At 39.0% G+C, this 22460-nt stretch overlaps 1 protein-coding gene across 2 annotated transcripts in view; it reads left to right on the top strand.

Moving 5' to 3' along the window:
- Nucleotides 1-22460, top strand: part of MET (MET proto-oncogene, receptor tyrosine kinase) — a 135567-nt gene that overhangs the window by 74486 nt on the left and 38621 nt on the right. For both annotated transcript variants that reach the window (XM_007450782.1, XM_007450781.1), the window contains exons 3-6: nucleotides 3980-4171; nucleotides 14519-14653; nucleotides 15657-15830; nucleotides 20919-21079. In XM_007450782.1, the coding sequence (XP_007450844.1) occupies nucleotides 3980-4171; nucleotides 14519-14653; nucleotides 15657-15830; nucleotides 20919-21079 (662 nt within the window). The remainder of the gene's footprint in view (nucleotides 1-3979; nucleotides 4172-14518; nucleotides 14654-15656; nucleotides 15831-20918; nucleotides 21080-22460) is intronic.

Here is a 22460-nt window from a genome sequence, read left to right as displayed (position 1 = left end):
CAGCAGGAAGAGACAAGGAGTAGTCCCCTTCTCCTGCAGTGAACACTGGAATGTTACGTTTTCCTCGAAGTTAGTGCCCCTCTCCTGCAGATCTCAGCTGAGGAGAAAATGAAAAAGAAAAAGGTTGGGGTCCCCTGGCTTCTGAAATTTGAATGCCACTTGACCCTGACATGATGTTTGGTTTGTGGCTCCATTGCACAATTTTTTAAGATCAAGGAGGTCTGTACATCCTATTCCAACATTGTTCAGTGTTTCTATACTTTGGAATTTGTTTGTGGGAGGGTGGGGGACAGGAGTCCCTCTCAGTCCTTGAGGAAGTACCATTTAGAGACCTTACTGTTTCCTGAAGGAGAAACCTTGAAGTGTGGAATATAAATATTGCATTAACTCTGATGCAGAGTTCTACACTTATTAAGCCTTACATGTGAGAAAACAGACACATAGAAGCTAAAGTTCTGGTCCTGTTTCTCTCCCTTCATTTAGAAAAGATCAGTGAGGTCCTGCAGGTTTGCAGACACTCGGATGCATCTAAACCTCTGTTCTCCAGCTCGCCCTATTCAGCAAGGCAGACCACAAAGCAAGCTGGGTAGGCAAATGAGCTTTATGCCTGGTTACTTTGCAAACTGGAGTATAATTGCATTAATTTTTCAGCAGACAGTTGTTAAATACCTACAGTGTGCTAGGCAGTGTACACAGTGGGGATAAAAGATAAATGAGACAATTCCTGGACTCTTGTTGACAGTAGTCTACTACTAGTTTACAACCTAAGACTCTACTCCACAATTTGCCAATTGTTTTATATCCTGATGAATCCATCATATCTCTACCAGCACCAAACCCCAAGTCAAGTCTGAGGCTTTAAAGTTCCCAGAATGCCACCTAGACATAGGAAAAAAGGGAGAACAAGAAATGAACAAAATCACAGAAGCTGACTCTGAAGAGCAGCCACCTCTATAACGGAATACTTCAGAAGGCCTTTGATTTAAAAATGTCCTCTGCTCCTTTAAGAAGCTTCCCTGGTTCGAGCACTCTCTGCAAAATGGATGATTGATCACCAATGGAAACTTAATTACCAATTAATTGGTAACTATTGAACTCACAGTACATCTCAGTTATCTGCTACTCCTCAGAGCAATCTATAGCACTTTAGTGAAGAAAAGTTTCTAATTAAATAATAAAATAGCACTCACAAATATATCAAAAAATGTCTAGAACTAGAACATCTTATTAAAAGTCATAGGTTTAGCATCTCTGAGACTCTCTGTTTGCTAACGTATCACCATTTAAAATAAAAAAGTAGTTGTTGCTATATAAAACAGGATGTTAGGTGATATTTAACCATAAAAGTTAGTAGACGTAAGAACTTTGCATTCTATGTGACAGAGATTTGACATTAAGGAGTAAGGTTATTTTACGTAAGGGTAACTAAATTTTTTATTTCAGTTTGTTCTTAAGCACTAAGTTGGTTTGAAATATGCTCTAACAACTTTCTGATTATTACAAATATAATAGGACAATAATAGAAAATCTCTAATCTTCAAATCATTTTCCTGGACTTGTAGCTACATACAAAGATGTGTAAAACTGAGCTTTTTCTCTCTTTCTTCAAGTTAGACTTTGTCTTCTTTATACACCTTCTTGCCCCCCATTATCTTCCCCAAAGTTACCAATTTGCAATTATCTTGTCAGGACTGTCGGGGTCAGTCACTCCATTTGTCCCTTATAAACTCATAAACTATCCCTATTCCTGAAAAAAAAATAGCTTTAGTAATATTGGTTCATATCTTCACACTCATTCCCCATCTACCCATAATTGATTTACTTACTTGTTCATTTATTCAATTAGTATTTATTAAACATTTACTATGTGTGATATTTCATCTACTACTAGCAATACAGTGGTAAACAAGCAGGGTCCCTAAAGACAGGGAGCCACTTGGGAGAAGTCTCACATCACTCTTATATCACACAAGCGAATAGTAGTTGCAGCTATAACGAGTGCTATTTCACATAGTAAATGGTATTATGACAGTCTATAATAGAAGCATTTGACCTAGATATTGGGGTCAGGGCAGACCTTCTGAGGAACTGATGACAAGCTGAGATCTGAAGGAGGCATAGGAGTTAACAAGGTGAATGGAGGTGGAAGGAGCATTCAAGGCAGAGGGAACAGCATGTGCAGAGGCCCTGTCATGGAGGACACATAGCTATTTAGAGAACTAAGAGAAGGCCAGCTCACTGGAGCATAGAGAGCAAGGAAGAACACAGCGCAGGGTGAGTCTGGAGAATTTGAGCAGGAACCAGATGATGCAGGATCCAGTGGGGCATGTTAAAAGTTTTGTCCTTGATCCAAAGAGCAGTGGGGAAATGTTCAGTGTTTTAAGCAGAGTGACATGATGAGATTTGTAGTTTAAAAAGAAAATTTGGCTGCAGTGTGGAGAATGGACCTAGAAAGGGATTGGATGAGATTGGACGGGGCAGGTCCAGTTAAGAAGCCATTGTCATAGTCCAGGAAAGGATGGAGGTGCCTTCAATGAAGGTTGCCGTGGTAGAGATAGAGAAAACTGTAGAGACCCAGGAGATATTTAGAAAGTGCAATTGATGGGAATTGGTGATGGACTGTGTATGGGGAGGAATGACGGATGCCACTTAGATTTCTGACTTGTGCACCTGGAGAAATGGTGCAGCCATTTGCTGGGGTGCGTTATATCACAAGGTCAGGCATGGGGGAAGATTGTGGTTTCTACTTTGGTCATGTTGAGCCCTAGGTCTTTGAGACATCTGAGTTCAGATTTCATAGGCAGTTTGATAAATGCACAGTCAGCTCAGAGGAGCAAGTTAGCCTGGAGGCACAAATGTGAGTGTCAACTAAATAGAGTAAAACTGAGATATCCTGGGTGGGGAGTATGAGGAGTGAGTGAGCAGAGGAGCAGCCCTAGGATGGAGCCTTGAGAAACTCTAACATTGACAGGCAAGCATGGATGGTCCTGCAAAGGAGACAAATGTTACAATCTGAGAAGTAGTAGAAGGAAGACCAGCAGACTGAAGTGTCAAGGTGAAGAGAGGGATCCATGGTACTTAAATTGTCATGTATTAGTGAATAATATTCTTTAAATCCTTTCACTTAAAGTTAAAGCTAAAAGATAAATACCTGATTTGGTGGTAATTGCCTTTTAGTTAACCAGTTAACAAAGCATTTGATGTACAACTTTTACATTTTTTGAGCCTTTCACCATAATGAGGACAAATACTCTGTGTTCTCTGTGCTGGGTTCTATTATAAGAGGTTTCTGTAAACTAGCTCATTTAATCTTTACAACAGCTCTGTAAGGTAAGTACATTTCTGTAATTCTCTCAATTTTACAAATGGAGGAACTGTAACAGAGATAACATGAATTTCACAAACACAGGGAGGTTATAGAAGTTACATACAACGAGTAACCATTAAGGACCAGGGTTTGATGCAGGCACCTAGGTCTGGAGTCTGTGCTCTGCTGCTTCCCCATGAATTATCCCCACCACCCCACTGCGCACAAATGCACAAAGGAACACGTTTTAAAATATAATGTCCTAGTGCGATTCTGACATTTATGATTATTCCAGTTGATGTTCATATCATTGGACTTGCCTGCTAGAAGCATTACCTTCATGTCCAGGCCTGAAATATTCATAGTTTTGTTTTCCTTTTACTAGCACCAGCTAAGTTCAATTTTTATGTACGTACATATCAAACCATGATACAAACTGTGAGGGAAAGATTTGCCCCTAGTTTTAGAGTCTATATATACACAGCAACACCTACTGGTACTAGAGTCATTTAGGTCACTAGAATTGTTTCTGCCTCTCTGGGACTATTTGTCTATTTGCAAACTATTATCCTTGCCATTCCCTCCAAGCTCTAAAAAGACACACCAGAAAGTTTCTTAATAGCTTGCTCACATCTGGACTCACATTAATTCTATGACCATATTTTATTCCAGACACTTTTGAGAAATTCATCAGGCTGCGAAGTGCGCAGTGATGAATACCGAACGGAGTTTACCACAGCTTTGCAGCGCGTTGACTTATTCATGGGCCAGTTCAACCAAGTCCTCTTAACATCTATATCCACCTTTATTAAAGGAGACCTCACCATCGCTAATCTTGGAACATCAGAGGGTCGATTCATGCAGGTACATACTTTCTGAGAGTGGCTGTGTCTGTTTTATCCGGTGTTATGCAGTTAATTTCCTTCTCTTTTTACAGTAAGGTGTTTGCAAATACTGTAAGTGAAAATCACAGTGGAAGCTAGAGGCATAGACTGAAAGCAAAACAATGAAGCTTGGTCCACTTTTTATGAAGTGTATGGTCTTTTTTCGTTGTTAAATTCTTAAAGCTTTCAGTTTAAATGTGGTTGCTTTAATTTTCTTGCCTAGAATGGTTTGGGGTTTTTTTTTTCATTCATGATTTCTATCACATGATTGGAAAATAAAATGAAACAATTAAAGCACTTCCAGGCAATGTTTTCCTATTTCAAGGGAAGCTATGGATCAAAAGAGAGCTATTGTGTGAACCGTGCGTCTCCATGAGAAGAAACATTCACATCATTGAGAAATATTGGCAGGAGTTAGGAAGGGACGTTATCATCAAAATCCCATTGTAACTCCAGTTCTCCTGATTCTGCAAAATGATGGGGTCAGACACAGAAAAGTGCAAACACTGGGAAAAAAAGATCTGGATTTTGTTAAGAAATGCCTTTAATGGATAGCAACAGTATTTCCATACAATAAAATTCACATTTCAGACTTGCAGTTATCGTGTCCCCTAGATACAAGAACCCTAGCACTTTGCAGAAATTAAAATGCTCTCATGTTGGGTCTGTTTTACTGCTCTAATAGTTATTGGTAGTGCTTTCAACATGAGTTCATTAGTAGATTCTTGGTTAATGCACAGTGACGATGGTATCTATTGGAAATATTGACTTTCCACAAAGACTAGAAATTTCTTTTAAAGAAGGTTGTTTATTTCATAATCGTCTGACATAATTAACAGCCCAGTCCGGCAATGACTTTTAGTAAACGAATTGAGGACGATGATGCTTTCCTATGACTTGCCCATCTGTACATTCTCTATCTGTATTCTTTAACAAATATATTTTTTAAAAGTTACCACTGTCTCATAGCAGTCTGGATACTGATCAAATGTTTTTCTTGTACTAGTGAGCATGGTGAAATTTTTTCAAAATCATAAAACGTGTAAATAAAACTTTCCCACCTCAAAATGAATCATATATTGTAGATCCTGTTATCTAAATAATCCCACACTTGGTCTCCCCTCCTCCTATTGCTTCACAATTAACTACACTTTTTCTCCCACCCCCACAGCCCAGTGTTCTTATTCACCCACTTCAGAGCATCCACTGCTGTCCTTAACTCCTCAAAATGTGAAGGAGAGATGCCCAGTCTCCTCCCACACAGACAAGCACCCTAACATATTTGAAATATGATCGTATCTATTATCCTTGTAAAATGTGTTTGTTATGTGGTGTTTATATGTGTTTTTAGTTTACGTTGATGTTATTCTATAGAATTCCAAGAAAAAATCTAAAGGAGGATGACTGAATTCCTCTACTGAATTCTTATTGTGTTCACTATGTTGATTTGCTTCCCTTTATCTTTTTTCTGCTTTTCTTTTTTTCTTAATTGTCTAATACCTCACCAATCCAGTTCCATATTAATAAGCTTTCTACAGTCATTTTAGGTCTGACACTTTTTCACATCATAAGGTTCCTGGCCTATTTCCAGATTCTAAAGAATTCCATTATTAGAGAGATTGCTTTAATAGCTAAGTAAATTCTACTGTGTGACAGATTTCACAACCCAAGTGATATGTTATATACATCAGTCTCATTATAATAGAAATGCTTTAACATTTCTATTAAAAATGTAACAAATGTTTTATTCTTGTCTCCCAGCATTTTCATAAAAGAAGCCATAGTACAATTTGCATCCATAACACCAAAGATGAAAATAAGTATATAAGTAGATATTTATTTTATGAAAAGCACTGATATCCTTGATTTTTTTTTTTAAACCAAGTGGCTCTTAATTCATCAAATATGTATCAAGAACGTACTTACTTTGCTTTACTAGGCAAGTAAGTGCAGCAAAGGAAGCAGTGACACAGAACCTGCCTCTGAGGAACTAAAATTTCAGTAGGGGAAATAAAAACATGTATCTGACATGAAGAGTAGAGAAAACAAAGACATAAAAAACACAGGGCTACTGAGACCCACAGAGAGAGGGTCTATTTCTCTGACACTTGCCCAGAAGAATTCCATTTAGTAAAATTTTATGTAAATAAACCTAAACCATTTAAAGGATCAAAGAATCAACATCACTGAAATCCAGTTTGTTTACAGCAAATAATGTGGAGGCGGAGTCAGGAGTGCAGCAAAAATTGGGGACCATCCAGCTTAATCTATCTAAGCAGTAACCTACCAAGTTCTGTAAATGTTTTGACTGCACTGAAGTGCTGAATCTGTGGCCAAGCCTAAGTTTCTACAACCCGTGTTTTAATAATACTATGAAGTTTCTTTTACAATATAGAAGGGACATAATTTTCCCAAAGACAGCTGCCATACATGAAAAGGAATAGAAAAATGATTTTACTTCCTTCCTACCCTGAAGCCTAAAGGCAAAGTTGCTTTGCAAATGTTTTCTCCCAAGAGTTTGCAGCTGTTTCTGCCTTTCCTATTGTGCTTATGTTCAACTCTGACTGGGAATACAAGCTTCAGCCCCAGCTGTCGGGTGCAAAGTGAATCAGGTATTTCACAGTGGTTATTTGATTAGAAAGAATTATATTGTTTAGCTAACAATATTATACATATGGAAGAGAAGACATTTTTGACATGTTTTTAACATTTAAACATGCAACTTACACAGGTGCAGCTATGTCTAAATATACTACTATGTACATACATTCAAGTCTATCTGTAGAGCTATGTCAGTGTAGACACAGATTTCAAAAACAGTTTTTATTTGTGTGATCACTCTGGGATGCTCTGAAGTAAAATAATATGATAAGCAATGTTTGAGATAGTATAAGTAAACAGTAAGAACACGCCTTCTTACGAATTTTGGAGGCAGAGCGGATGTAGAAAAGAACAAGGCTGGGGAACATGAGCACAGTGTGCAGGGCTACATGGGAGAGGGAAGCAGGATACTCATGAAGATCACAGGACTAATCACAGGGATTGCCCACATCTCCCCTTCTGAGCTCCTCATCTAATCTACATCCAAAAACAATGCTTGCTTGATTTTTTTTTTTTTACAACACTTATATAAGGCCTTTAATCTCTAGATGCAAGCATCGTTATTAAAATATTTGTGCATGACTGTCAGGCCAGGGAGAGCAAGTGGATTGGGGGTGGGGTGGGAGTGGGGAGGCACTTTCAAGACTTGTTGCAAGTTCAGCTCCACATTCACTGGGCAGCTACCTTGTCTATATACCGTGGCCACTGCCTGAGCACTGTCACAGATTTCATTAGGTTCTTTGGCATTATCCTTGCTCTTCTCCCATCACCCTTTCCCCTCTCCCCGATTCCTTGATGCTGTTACCACCCATAACCCCTTTTCTCTTGTGCCTCGTAACTGGACTAGTTGGTCTTAAGCAAGAAACTTCAAGAGGTAGGGACAACCTAAAAAGACATCGTTAGCTCATGATCATTACTTATGACCATCACTTAAAGGATTATGTTAGTAATCAGTGAACTTGACAATAATTACTCACTTCTAGTAAGAAGAATCGATTCATCTATTGACCTCCTGTCTCTAAATTTCTTCAGTTCCTGTGCTGCCATCATGGCATGTCAGTGCTTTGTGCTCGAAGCCTGCAGCATACATTTCATTTGGGATTACTGCTATTTTAGACTATGTAGACACAGATCATCAACTCATCAATGCTGTGAGCAGCCTGCAGAGACACAGCCAAACAAAGCTTGAACTTGAACATTCCTCTTCAGAGATTGCTAACTTACCTGTCTCCTTTATAAAATGCTCAGATAAAAATATCATCTGCCTTTTTTTAAGGTGTACATCATTGATTTAGTTACATCTCTAAAGAACGGTAGCTTTGCTATATTTCTCTAGAGGAAAATATACTTCATGGGTTCTGAAATTTCTTTTGGGAGAAAAAGAACCTATTGTAAATAATAATTTCAGAGTTATGTCCATAACAAAAAATTAAGCCCAGCTTGTATATAGTCTCCTAAAATGAATTAATGCATGGTCTTGAAATATATATATCTTATAAACTGTTATAGCATAGAAACTTAAAACACCATATATATTTGAAACCATGGGAAAGTGCTAACCTTTTGTTTGTTTTGGGTTTTTTGGTAGCAGGGAATAACTGGAATTTCTTGTTCGGGTGCTTATTTGAAAAAATGGAGAGACATTTTAAAACAGGAAATATATTTATCAGTAGTTTTTTCAAAATCCAGACAGATATGCTCTATATATAGATTGGCGAATCCTACAATCACTGTATTTGGAATACTGATTTGAAAGTATTGGATTTTTTTTAATTTTTACAAATTTACTAGCTTATTTGGTTTTTAGATGCTTGAAATTTTTTACAGAGTTCTCAGTTTGGTATTGACTCATTTTGACTCACTTTGACTCATTTCAAAAAGTTCAAACACACATACACATCGGTATTATAATCATTGAAAAAATTGTTTTACTTTTTGTACATACCCTGGCCTTTATAGTGTCAGGTTGGTATAGAAGCTCTAGTGCCCACTTACCAAAAAAGAGTGAAAGAACAGAGCAAAGTTTCATTTAATTCAACTTTTGCCACCTGGTACTTTGTCTTACTACTTCTAATTTTGAGTTGTCAGCACCAATCAGCAATTTCCACTTCTTATGTTTCATTTTTTTAATTCCAGAAAATTAGATGTTTACCTTCGTTGGAACAAAACTCTTTATATCTGATTTCTTTCTAAACAAATACTGATTTCTCTCACATACTTAAGATATAAACCTGTAGCTGGTGTTTTAGTCAGTTCAGGCTGTTGTAGCAAATTACCATAGACTAGGTGGCTTAAAAAACAAACATTTATTTCTCACAGTTCTGGAGGCTGCAAATTCCAAGATCAAGGTGCCAGCAGATCTGGAGTCTAGTGAGGGCCTGCTTCCTGGTCCACAGATTGCAATCTTCTCACTGTGTCCTCACATGGTGGAAAGAGGGCACGAGAACTCTCTGGGGTCCCATTTATAGGGCACTTATCTCATTCATGAGAGCTTCACCCTCATGACCTAAGCAGCATCCAAAGACCTCACCTCTTCACACCATCACACTGGGGATTAGGATTTCAACATATGAACTTGGGCAGGGGGGGACACAAACATTGTCCATTGCAAAAGGCATCAGAAGCCATACCTTGAAAATGCAAACCAAACTCTTGAAGGTTATCTAAATGTCTGAAGCATTAAAAAAAAAACCCATCCCTTCATCAAGGCTTAAGTAGGCTTATTATTTCAGTCTATTCATATGTTTAAGCAATAGATATGCCTTTTGGACCTACTATGTGCCAGATCTGTACTAGAAACTAGAGAGAAAGCAGACTCATTTCCTGGATCTGTAAGTTCACATCCAGTTATAACCCAGTTTGTTTATTAATGGTGTCATCTCCTTCACTTAGCATTTTTTTTCTCTCTCTCTCAATTCACTGGGGAATGTGCTGCATCTCCCACTCTGCTTCTCCTAGTGAGAATCCATTTTTGTTTCTTCTACCCCTCCCCGACCTCCAGCTTCTCTAGATCTCTGTTTTACAAAAGTCCAGTCTGACCATGAGGTATGTTCTTCAGAGAACTGGTTGGGAGGCTGAGCAAGTGATGCCCAAGTGTCAGTCTCAGGCAGGAGGAATGGATGGAAGGCTGTGAACCTTCAGAAGTAAACTTGTCTTTTACTTAATTTAAGGAAACATTTTGCAGATAAATACAAACCAAAACCACAATGAAGTACCACTTCACACCTACTAGGATGGCTATAATCAAGAAAACGGAAAATAACAAATGTCAGTAAGGATGTGAAGAAATTGGAACACTCATACATTGCTGGTGGGAATGTAGAATTATGCATCCCATATGGAAAATGGTCTGGCAGTTCCTCAAAAAGTTAAACATAGAGTTACCGTTAAGACCCAACAATTCCATTCCTAGGTATATACCCAACAGAAGTGAAAATATATATTCTCACCAAAAGTTAGACTTGGATGTTCCTAGCAGCATTATTCACAATAGCCAAAAAGTAGAAACAACCCAAATGTCCATCAACTGAAAAATGGTTAAATAAAATATAGTATATTCATACAAAGGAATATTATTTGGCAATAAAAAGGAATGAAGGACTGGTACATACTCCAACATGGATGAACCTTGAAAACATTAAGTGAAAGAAGCCAGTTATAAAAGACCACATATTGTAGGATTCCATTTACATGAAATGTCCAGAATAGGAAAATCTGTGGAGATAGAAAGTAGATTAGTGGTTGCCAGGAACTGGAGGGTATGACGGGCTAGGGTGGATGATGGCTAAGGGGTGTGGGGTTTCTGAGATAATAAAAGTATTCCAAAATTAGTTGTGAAGATGGTTGCACAAATCTGTGAATATGCTAAAAACCACTGAATTGTCTACTTTAAAAAAATGAGGAGAAAAACCACGTATCTCACGTTATGTGAGAAATAATATCTCACGTTAAATTGTATTCATCCTTCCTAAAGAAAATTAAATTCTAAAACAGTTTAATCAAAAGTAAAACTCTCTCGGTGCTTTGTGACCGCCTGGAGGGGTGGGATAGGGAGGGTGGGAGGGAGGGAGACGAAGAGGGAAGAGATATGGGAACATATGTATATGTATAACTCATTCACTTTGTTATAAAGCAGAAACTAACACACCATTGTAAAGCAATTATACCCCAATATACCCTGGTGGCACAGTGGTTGAGTGTCCGCCTGCCAATGCAGAGGACACGGGTTCGTGCCCCGGTCCAGGAAGATCCCACATGCCGCGGAGCGGATGCGCCCATGAGCCAGGGCCGCTGAGCCTGCACGTCCGAAGCCTGTGCTCCGCAATGGGAGAGGCCACAACAGTGAGAGGCCCACATAATGCAAAAGAAAAAAAAAATAGAGCTCTGTGTGTGGGTTGAAGAGGTCTGGCCTTTATGTATTTATAGATATATTACATAGAATTACTTTGTTCAGGGTCATGAATTTAGGGCCCTAGCCACAAGGTTTTATTTTATTTTTACATATATTTCTTCCCCTGTCCTCACCCAGGTAATTTGAGATCATAGCCACCACAGTCAAGTAAATTCAGATTCCTCCCTACTCCCTCACCCTAGTCTTATATTTTCAAAAACACTAAAGAAAACGGTTTTGAGAACTAAACACTAAAGATTAGTTGTCAGCACAGTAGAAACTCAAAAGATAGTTGCCAGTCTCCTATTTCTTACTCATTGTCCTAAGACTGCCAGGTGATTTATCATAAGAATTAAATTTAAATGCTGGATTCTGTTCTGTCCTTAGAAATATCTCCATGACAAGCAAAAGGAACTCCTAACTTCTTGCAAACATTGCTTCAGGAGTATTTTGAAAGTTAAAGTGGTTACCCACTCATTTAGAATTCTGGCAATAAGAGAAAGTGAGGAATTAATGATAGAAACAATAGCAATAGGTATCCCTCAAGAGAAAGGGCTAATCAACTAAAAATATATCTGCATCTGTGGTGACCTCTGCTTGAAACTCCAAGCAGTCGTCTCACTTTTCCACACAGCCTTCCTGTCTTCTCTGGTTCATTCCTTTTTCTATAACAAGCCACACTTATCCTAGCTCATGATCAAAAGTTGAGCTTGCCAACTGTACTAATAACATTTCCTCTGTGCCATCAAAAACTATTTAGATGTGGAGTCTTTCTCCTTAGGCACACTTAACTTGTGCAGCCAAGATTACTGAAACAAGGAGTATTTGGCAAGGCAAATATATTGTGAAATTTGTTTTAATGCTTTGACTCATAAGTGGCTCTTGGGAGCTCAGAGTTGAAGTTTTTTATTGGTATTTACTCTGGTGCTCCAAGAGTAGATCAGTTGAGTGTTTAAAAAGAGGTCAAGCAAACAGATTCTGGCATGAGATAAAGCTCCTTGGAAACCTGACTCTTGTACTTTCTAGCTGAGATTCTCTGTTATCTTTTCTTTATGGAAAACAATAGTACCTACCCTGTAGGATTATTGTGAGGAGTAAATAAAATACCCATTTAAAGCACTTAGCACAATGCCTGGCTCAGTTACCATCATATATGGTGTTCTTCAGACAAAAAGTCTTAACTGGTAATGCACCAAATCAATCTATCCAAGTTCCAGAGGTGCAAAGAGCTTCTTTATGAAAAGAGTAATGTTAATCCTTTCTGGGAAATGAATATTTGGATGGGCTTAAGATAGTTGATAAAGTCAAAGGTGATGACCTATTAATTAAGAAGGGATTGCTTATTATAGATAGGGGAAATGATATTAAAGAGAGCAAGAAAATAGGAGACAAAACAGTAGTAGGAGGTGACTTATGTAGCAGGTCTGAATAGAATGGAAGGTATAAGAGAGACAGAAACGAAACGCAAATACTTATAGGCAGGTTCAGAGGGATGAATGATCTCCAGTGAAGTAGAAAGCACAGAATGAGGCAGAGAACAGAGTCAGGTTATTAAGAGAGGCTGGTGTATTGTTTTGGTTTTTACTTGTGTGTGAGAAAATGAAATTTTTTTTCACCTTTTCAGTTTGAAGTGATTGACAACAATCAGGGAAATATGAAAAAATTGGGGGGCAGGGAGGCGTAAAGGGTAGGAAAAACAAGAGATGGTGAGAACCAGAAGTACGTCAAGATAGAAAAATTGGTTAACTGAAATCTGGATAATTTGGGATAGAAGTTTGGTGTTCTGATAGTCTGCTTGTAACCAGCACCCAAAGGGAAGTAGGACTGGTAATTGAACTTCTTTTTACTTCCCTTACAAAAGTCACAAATAACTATTTGGCCCTAAATTTAGGAATAACAGTAGTTTCCATCCTTTCTCATTCTGACCAAGTGACCTTCGATCCATCACTTAACTTCTGTGCAAATATAGCCACCCTGCTTAATGGAGTTGTTTTGAAAGTGTTGAGTGTTTGGGATAGAACAAATGTTAGAAAAAAAAATGTCATGGTGTTTAATTTTTATAGCTCTGTGTGAGCGTGGTTGGTTTCTCTATCAACAGTCCACTCTGGGAGCAAATTAGGGACTTTGGGAATCTTCCCAAATTGTTTCAGGCAACTTGACTCCTTTATTATACTGAAGAAAAAATTTACTACTGGTTCCCCAAAACATTTGTATGTTGTGTGTTTGTTAGAGTACTAAGCAGTTCATTCCCATTTTATAGATAAGAAAGCTAAGGTAGAAGGAGTAGTTATTTATTATTTAGTCCTAATCTCACAGCTGCCCACGTTTGTCCCATGATTTCAAACACATGGCAAATAAACGCACTTTCACTGAAATGTAAAAGGGTATTTGGATGTCAGGCAATTTCACAAAGTCAATTTCAAGTCCAGAGCTATGCTCAGCCTCATGTACCCTCCTGTAGATACAACCTTATGCCCTATTTAAGAATGAGAGTCTCTCTGAGTGCTCCTAAATTCTCCTGTAGTCTGAGTGTTCATCTCAGATAGTCATCTGATTTTATACCTGGACTTCATTATTACTGGGTTCTAGCAGCTGGGCAGTTGGAAATTATATAGCTGAGAACCATCCCAAATTAGAAATACCTAACAGCAAGAATCACACCAATCATCAAACCTCATTTCCAAGGCATTATTAAAACCATCAGGCCTTATTGTAACACCAGACCAAGAAGCAGAACTTTAGTTATAATCAAAGTAAAAAAGTATGATGGGACAATGATCTGTAATAAATGACAGCACACCATTTCTAAGTTAGCTGAGGGCCTATTTTGACCTCAAAAGATCTATACATATGGCTTAAGAGTAGCAAAGCTGGAACCAAATCCAGGTCTCCAGACTTCCCATTCACTACCCTTCCCATTACATCAAGGGAAGCTGCTCAGTGGGGTGGTCAGGAGAATACATTAAAAAATAATCCAGAATCCTTGTAGCATAAGGGAGGTTTTCTGTGCTAGGGAGAGTTTTGGCTCTTCCAGTTCCCAATACAATCGTGAGGATTTGTCTACATGTGCTGGCTGATTGACTGGAAGATCTCCTTCCCTAGAAATCATTAAAAGATAATAGGCAAAACTCTGTCTTGGGGGTGCAGATGAATTGTCTTCAAGGCAGGAGATTAGAAGATGTCGTATTGATTTACAGTGAGATAAACTGTTGGGCCTATAGTTCAAACACCCATGAGCTCATCTAATCTGGTATTACCGTTATCGTCCACATTTTCCCCTGATAGTATATTTAAACAGCTTGTTGGACTAAGGGTGCTTTCTGGTTTGTTTCTCAGGTTGTGGTTTCTCGATCAGGATCATTAACCCCACACGTGAATTTCCTCCTGGATTCCCACCCTGTGTCTCCAGAAGCAATTGTGGAGGACCCGCTAAACCAAAATGGCTATACACTCGTTGTCACTGGGAAGAAGGTAAGCCCTGTTCCCCAGGGAGGTTCCATGAATGTGGTTCCTCCTCAGTGGATATTTACAGCCAGTGTCATCTGGTCCTTTTTAACTTCTCTCTTCGTCTGGATTCACCTCTCTTCTATCAAGTTCTTTCCTGAGTATTCCAGAGATCTTCTGAAATCAAGTTAAATTTTTACTCAGGGAAGATTGGACCTATGTTAGGTCCTCTTCATGATGTGAACTTCTCCTTTTGTCCTCTATTTCTCAATGAGAAAAACAAACACGTAGAATGAGAGTTACAGTCCTAAGGGCAGAACTCTAGTGCAGCAGGCAGATAAACCCTGAAGTGTACCTTGGAATCTGACACTGGCCAGTAATCCCTTTTCTCTGAGAGGAGGTGCATTTTGATGCCAGAATGATATGTAAACTTACTTAGAATTTCCCGGGGGTCCAAGTGTGTTTTCCAGCAGCTTAATTTATACTCTCTTGAGGGATAAATTGGGAGATTGGGATTGACATATACATACTACTATATATAAAATAGAAAATAAAGACCTACTATATAGCATGGGAACTCTACTCAATACTCTGTAATGACCTATATGGGAAAAGAATCAAAAAAAGGGTGGATATATGTGTATGTATAACTGATTCACTTTGCTGTACAGCAGAAACTAACACAACATTGTAAGTCAACTATATGCCAATAAAAATTTTTAAATAAAAAAATAAAATCATCTCAGAGCAAAATGTCCCAATAAATAGAATCTCTAACATTGCATGGTAATGCTTGTGTTCACTGGGCAGTAATGGTAACTTTTATCACATATGCATCAACAGTGGAAGGAAGAAATTTGTTTTTTTTATTTTAATCACGTAAGCATTATTACATGATTTGCATACATAAGTGCTATCCCTGTCAGACTCTGTAAAATTATATTTATATGTATCTTCGATGTATTTGGTTTTTATTAACAAGCAAACAAAAAAACCCTCTGGAAGCTCTTTCCATCACTTGTCTTCACAGATCACCAAGATCCCGCTGAATGGCTTAGGCTGTGAACATTTCCAGTCCTGCAGTCAGTGCCTCTCCGCCCCTTCCTTTGTGCAGTGTGGCTGGTGCCATGATAAATGTGTGCGATTGGAGGAATGCCCTGGTGGAACATGGACTCAAGAGACCTGTCTGCCTACAATCTACAAGGTAGAAGTCTCTATCAGCTGTCATGTGTGTTTTTTGGAAATGATAAATCCCATTGATGGAAAAATTCAAAAATTAATGTATTCATTTAACTGTGAGGCATCAGCCCAAGCACCATCTCCCTCCACGTTTTTCTTTTTCTTTTTTTTTTTGGCCGCAACACATGGCACATGGGATATTAGATCCCTGACCACGGAGCAAACCCACGCCCCCTGCATTGGAAGCACAGAGTCTTAACCACTGGACCACCAGGGAACTCCTACCCCCCAGGTTTTTCCTTTAGAGTGGTGTTTGGGCACATGCCCCTAGGCCCTGCACTTGAAGTGCTTGTTTCACACTCTTCTTGGGCAGTTGCTCTCCCTTCGTTCTATGTGAATAAAAGAGTGGTGGCTAGAGAGCAATACTGCTCTCCATTTCCTCATACTGGGACCTGTTCCCTTCTGGCCTGCCCATTCTCTGATTCCTCACCAGCTGCTTTATCTACCAGGTGCCCATGCATGAGCCTTCATCACACACGGGGATCCACTCATGGCATAATCCAGAACCCTAACCTGGACCATTCAAGCTAGAGATCCCAGCCATGCTGGAGCAGGCAAAACAGGAGGTTTCGTTCTGTCTGACACATATATGGTGGCTGTCTCATCACTGATGAGTCTAGAGTTTACCTCTCAGGGCAAGGTAGGAAGCAAGTGGATGGTGGACAAATGGGTGACTGTGTGCCTTCTCTCAGAGTTCCTGGAAGAGAAGTAAAAGCACAGCTGATGACTACACTAACCTCTATACTCTGTAAGCCAATTCATTATTTAATCCATTCCAAAAACATTTATTGAGTGCATACCACACAGCTGGCACTCTTCTAGACAATGGGGAGATACAGTCCCAGACAAGACAGAAGTCCTCCTGCTCTTAGAGAACTGAGCTTCTAGAAGTGGACGTCAGCCATGACGTTGTAGCCACACTCTCTAACTCTCTGTTGCCTTATTTACTTAAGCATGTGCTTGGCACTATGAAAATCTCCATGGCAATTTTTTTTTAATTTTTTTCTTGATCCAAACACATTTTGCTTGAAGCTACTTCCCTGGTGAGGACCCAGTGTATATTTTCTCTGCCTGCATGTGGAACAGTTGGACTTAATACTAAGTAGTTCCTGTGAAAGATTCAAGTTAAAGGTCTTGGTCGGTCGCCTGGTTCAAGCCCAAGTGAACGAAGTGTACGAGTCAGAACAGGAACCACCCCCAAGAGCATGGCTGTTTTCATTTAGCTATGGTTTGGGGAAAGATTTGTACCGGGTGACTGGGTTTTAAACCAAATCATTTTATGTTAGGTGTGACACAGTTATTAAGACTTAGCTTGATCAGTTCGAGAATAAACTAGGAGATATAAGAAAACAAATTTAAATCTATACTGTATTATTTATGCACTTTTTGTGTGTTTAATATGCTTTTAAAACCACATGCAGTTTTATACGTTTTAAAACACGTAGCCATGGCAATTTGAGACACCAGACCTCTGAATTCAGCTATTCCATGAAAGAGATACAGGGAGTGTGTGTGTGTGTGTGTGTGTGTGTGTGTGTGTGTGTGTGTGTGTGTGCGCGCGCAATTAAATCACAACAATTTCATTTCAAAAACAGCCAAGCTGATGTTTTAAATAAAGAGCATGTTAAGAACTTGTACAAATGAAACATTTAATTTTGACCCATGTACCTCCTTTTATTAGTAATGAAAGCTATATTAAAATGGTTAAAAACAGTAAATATTTTAGAATTTTCTAGAACCAGAGAATCTCTCATAATGTTTGAATCCCACCCCAACCCCACACCTTCCCTAACTCCAGCACCCTAGCTGGAAATTTTTAAAAGGTTGGACTACATCCTGCATGATTCACTGAGGCTTGGGTGCTACAGTTAGAAAAAACGTATGCAGCTGAGTCCATAAATCCCTTTTGGTTCATAGTTGTTAGGAAGATTTCATGCTGCACTAGAGCATGACATTTAGCATTCTTACTGCAAAAAATAAGACAGATTATTCATCTTTTTCTTATCTGTCTTAAACGCTGCAGGCACAAAACCCAGCTAATGTGCAGAGTTTCACTTTCCAATAAATGTTAAGTCAACCTGCTTTTCAAGGTACATGATGTTCAGTGGCTGAAATTCTTTGCAGTTCCACATATGAAATATTTCAGGATTGCAAGTCCATTATTTTGTTTCAAACGTGTTATCTGATCTTGTACTTAGAGAGCAATGAAAAATGCTTCAGAAAAGGAAGAGCACTTTCCAATATATTCTGAATTTATTAGGATAAAACTGTCATTCTTGTAGGATTAGAGTTCAGTCCCAGTGAGACAATAAAACAGTTTATTAATTGATCAGAAGACTCAGATAAGAAGCAACAGCGATATCTAATGAGGGACCTGAGATATCTTATCTCACACCTGCAATATACTGCCACCAATATATTTGTGACATTTACTGAAGAGACAAATTTTAATTTTCCAAGGTTTTTGGTGGTGGTGGTGTTGTTTTAACTTTCTCATGTATATCCTAATGGGTTTTGAAAATATGATCATTTAAATCATTTTCACCTGTGAAAGGAGAGTAGCTACTTTTGTGGCTAGCTCTACCCTATCCAGACCCAGCCTCTGTGGCTTTATGCCGGACACTCATTTCCTTCTCACAGAGTTTCTCTACCCTCAGGATAACTCAGAGTTTGCCAGCCCATTGTTGGTTCTGTCCAAGGGTGTGTAGTCCAAGACTGCATCCTTCTTTTTCCCCTGGAAGAGTGAACGTTACCCCGTAAGCTAAGGCAGAAAAGCTCAGATGCCCCCCTCTAATATTTCAGCCGGGAGAGGAAAGCTAAGTAGAGCTGGCTTTTCAAATCTTGATATCTAGCAGAGGTTTTATAGTATCTCTTTCTGTTGCCAGCACACCAACCGAACAACTCTCCATGTCTTTTCTGAAATCATCACCCAATTGCTTTGCCTTATATATAGAAGATGATGATGAATGTGGAGTGACAGACTTCAATTTTTACATAGAAAGGGGGGGAATCCAGACAGGGGTATCAGGCCAACATCAGCCTTGGGCTCTTTTCAGTGGGCAAGACTCCTCATTAAAAGAGGAAACAGCAGCTGTGCGACTGCCTCAGGCTGAAGAGAGTCCTGGAGGGTTAGATGTCTTTTTTTCCTCCTCCTGGATTTCTAACATAATAATAAACAGATATTTTTTTTCTAGCAGTTCTCATATGGCTAGACAGGGGCGAAGTAAGTTTTCATGAAAGGCACAACTGTGTAATGGATTTCATGGGTAAAATAGCTATTGTAAGAGCATTAAGCTAAGACTTTTGAAGGGGTTTGGCAACAAGGGTATGACTTTGGTTTGTGGTCATTTACTTGGGAGGGCAGGGAATGTTTGCAAATTTATATTTTGCTAAAAGCTCTTCTAAATTGTAAAAGAATCACTTTTACACTTTCACTAACTTGTCTTTAGCAGATACCTTTACTGGCTTTTGAGTTGCCTCTGTAGCGGTGCTGTGTTTTCCCACCATTGTACTTTACAGCACAATTTACAATATGTCCCCCCAAAAGAGCATTTCCTTTCTCAATTGTCACAAAGCCGCTGCTGAGGAGAAGCTTATTTTTAACATAGAAATTTGTTTTAATAGTTTTAGCCTAAGAATAGTTGTTGTATAGACTTCATAAGAGCCTAATGCTATCTTATATCACAGTTGCCAAATTTTTATTAATGAATTCAAGTTTTACTTTTTTGGGGGGAGGGGCTGTGTTGGGTCTTCGTTGCTGTGCGCGGGCTTTCTCTAGTTGCCGCGAGCGGGGCTACTCTTTGTTGGGGTGCGTGGACTTCTCACTGCAGTGGCTTCTCTTGTTGCAGAGCATGGGCTCTAGGCACGTGGGCTTCAGTAGTTGTGGCGCATGGGCTCAGTAGTTGTGGCTCGCGGGCTCTAGAGCGCAGGCTCAGCAGTTGTGCAGCACGGGCTTAGTTGCTCTGCGGCATGTGGGATCTTCCCGGACCAGGGCTCGAACCTGTGTCCCCTGCATTGGCAGGCGGATTCTTTAACCACTGCGCCACCAAGGAGGCCCAGGTTTTACTTTTAATACACCAAAGATGAGCCTGCAATAATAAAAGGAACCTATTGCTTATTTAATACTGAGCCTGAGGGAAAAAAGTCAATCCTAGAAATGAGATGTACGGTGATGCCAAGGGAGATAATTAGAAACATTGCTACAGTACAGATCACATGTGGGGCTCTCTCCAATTCTGTTTTTATCTACTTCTAATAGAAATAATATATTGAATATATTAAATATTACATCATTTAGTTTGTCAACTAACCAGCTGGTATATATCAAATAGTGACCATATTTAAAGAAAAAATAAAAGTGGCAGATTAGTAATAAATGTGAATTAAGTATAAAGGAATGGGTTCACTTATTCATTTGTTGATACCTGGCCTGCAGTAGATGATTTATAGTGAGTGAATGAATGAATGGCAGATATGTATTGAATATCATATATGTGGTTGATATTATGATAGCTGATAAATGCAGCTATGAAAACACTGAGTGCAGAAAGAGGTATTTTTACTGTGTGACTTTCTCCTCTGGGTGGGGAATACCATAGCAACATGAATGTAGCACACACCCAGCTGGCATACAGACCAAGACATATATTAGGGCTTGGCTTCTAGGGCCTGTAAAGGAGTTTTGATCAGAGTTCAATCTGAAGGCCCATGAAGGGGTTATAAGCATGTAAAAGTCTGGGCCCAAAGTGTGTCTATGCCCAAGAGGGCCCTTCATCCCCACCCAGGCTGAATCTGCTCTCCTTCCCATCTCTGGATCTCCTGAAAACAGCTTGCTTCATCAGCCTGTCAGATAGTTTTAATGTTTGTTCCAGATTCTCTGAAATTTGTGACCCTTTTTCCTATAGTGAAAATTCATTTTTTTTTAGATAATGGGAGAAGGGAAGGATTTCAGAGTCTTTGAGTATACATATTTTGTTTGTTTGTTTCTTTGTTTTCCACACCTATGAAAGATAATAATATACTGGGTTTTTTTAAGTTCTAATTGTCCTCATAGGTTTTCCCAACTAGTGCCCCCCTTGAAGGAGGGACAACGCTGACCATATGTGGCTGGGACTTTGGATTCAAGAGGAATAATAAATTTGACTTGAAGAAAACCAAAGTTCTCCTTGGAAATGAGAGCTGCACCTTGACCTTAAGTGAGAGCACGATAAACATGTAAGGACATGAAATCGCTTGGCCAGGGTGTGCTTGGAAAACGGGTTTTGTCTTTGAATGAATCTTGTAAAACTCGCCTCAAATGTCTATCTCTTGAGTTAAAAAGGGTCTTGGCCCGTCACTCCCCTTGAGGATTTGTTTTGTTTTTAAAACTGTTTACTCACCAGGATTACGGAAGAAGAAAGGTGACATTACTCAGGTGAAGAAAAGAAGAATCTAGCATCTGGGAGTTTTTCAAGCATTTTTGTAACAACTCTTGAGAAATTGAGTAGATTTGAAAGAATAGCACTGTTTGGGGTCGTTCCATCTTTAAAGTCTTCAAATAAAGAGAGTCTCAAACAGCTTTTTCTATAAAAATCAGAAACCACTCAATATGGACCCTCTCTTCTAAATTCACTTTCTAAACCTCAGAAATGTAATGAAGCAGCTGAATGAATCACACTTTTGAGACTTGTTGTTTTTGATGAGTTTAAAATTATATTTACCTGATATTTATTGGCACTGTAATGGAGGGAGTGTATCTCATATAACCATTCCCAAACCTTGGGAAATAGCAATGTTATCCCTATTTTACAAAGATGGTAACCGAAGTTCAAAAAGGTGGAGTGTAGATTAGCAGAGGTAATCCAGAGGGTAAGAGCTGAACAGGCCTTCAAACTCAGCTCTCATGATTCAAGACCTGTTCCTGTTCTACTGTATTCTACATGTAACTTCTATAAGATCTGAATCCCATAATGAACAGACAACCCAGAAACTTTTAGTTATGTAGTAACAACAACCAAACATTTAAAGTTTTATAGTTGAACCTATTCTTTCAAGTGGTTATTTTATACCTAGTAGAATTCCTTTCAGGGTTATACAAAGATCTAAATCTACTCATTTTACAGAGGCCAAAACATCAATTAATGTCACACTTGTTTAGCTTAATGGCAAAACAGATTCATTCTAGAAATCCCCCTTGTAAGTTCTTGCTCATTGCATTGTAAATTAGAGCCTGTAAAAGTAAAACATAATTCATCCTCTTTTGTTTGCAGGGCAGAAATAGAGACACAGATGTAGAGAACAAATGTATGGACACCAAGCGGGGGAAGGTGGCAGGGGAGGTGGTGGTGGTGGGGAATTGGGAGCCCCTTGTAAGTTCTTGCTCATTGCATTGTAAATTAGAGCCTGTAAAAGTAAAACATAATTCATCCTCTTTTGTTTGCAGGGCAGAAATAGAGACACAGATGTAGAGAACAAATGTATGGACACCAAGCGGGGGAAGGTGGCAGGGGAGGTGGTGGTGGTGGGATGAATTGGGAGATTGGGATTGACATGTATACACTAATATGTATAAAAAGGATAACTAATAAGAACCTGCTATATAAAAAAATAAATAAAA

Source organism: Lipotes vexillifer, unplaced genomic scaffold (assembly GCF_000442215.2).
Source record: "Lipotes vexillifer unplaced genomic scaffold, Lipotes_vexillifer_v1.1 scaffold314, whole genome shotgun sequence".
NCBI classification, from domain to species: domain Eukaryota; kingdom Metazoa; phylum Chordata; class Mammalia; order Artiodactyla; family Lipotidae; genus Lipotes; species Lipotes vexillifer.
Note: the sequence above shows the minus strand (reverse complement) of the source record. Positions and strands in the feature narration are given on the sequence as shown.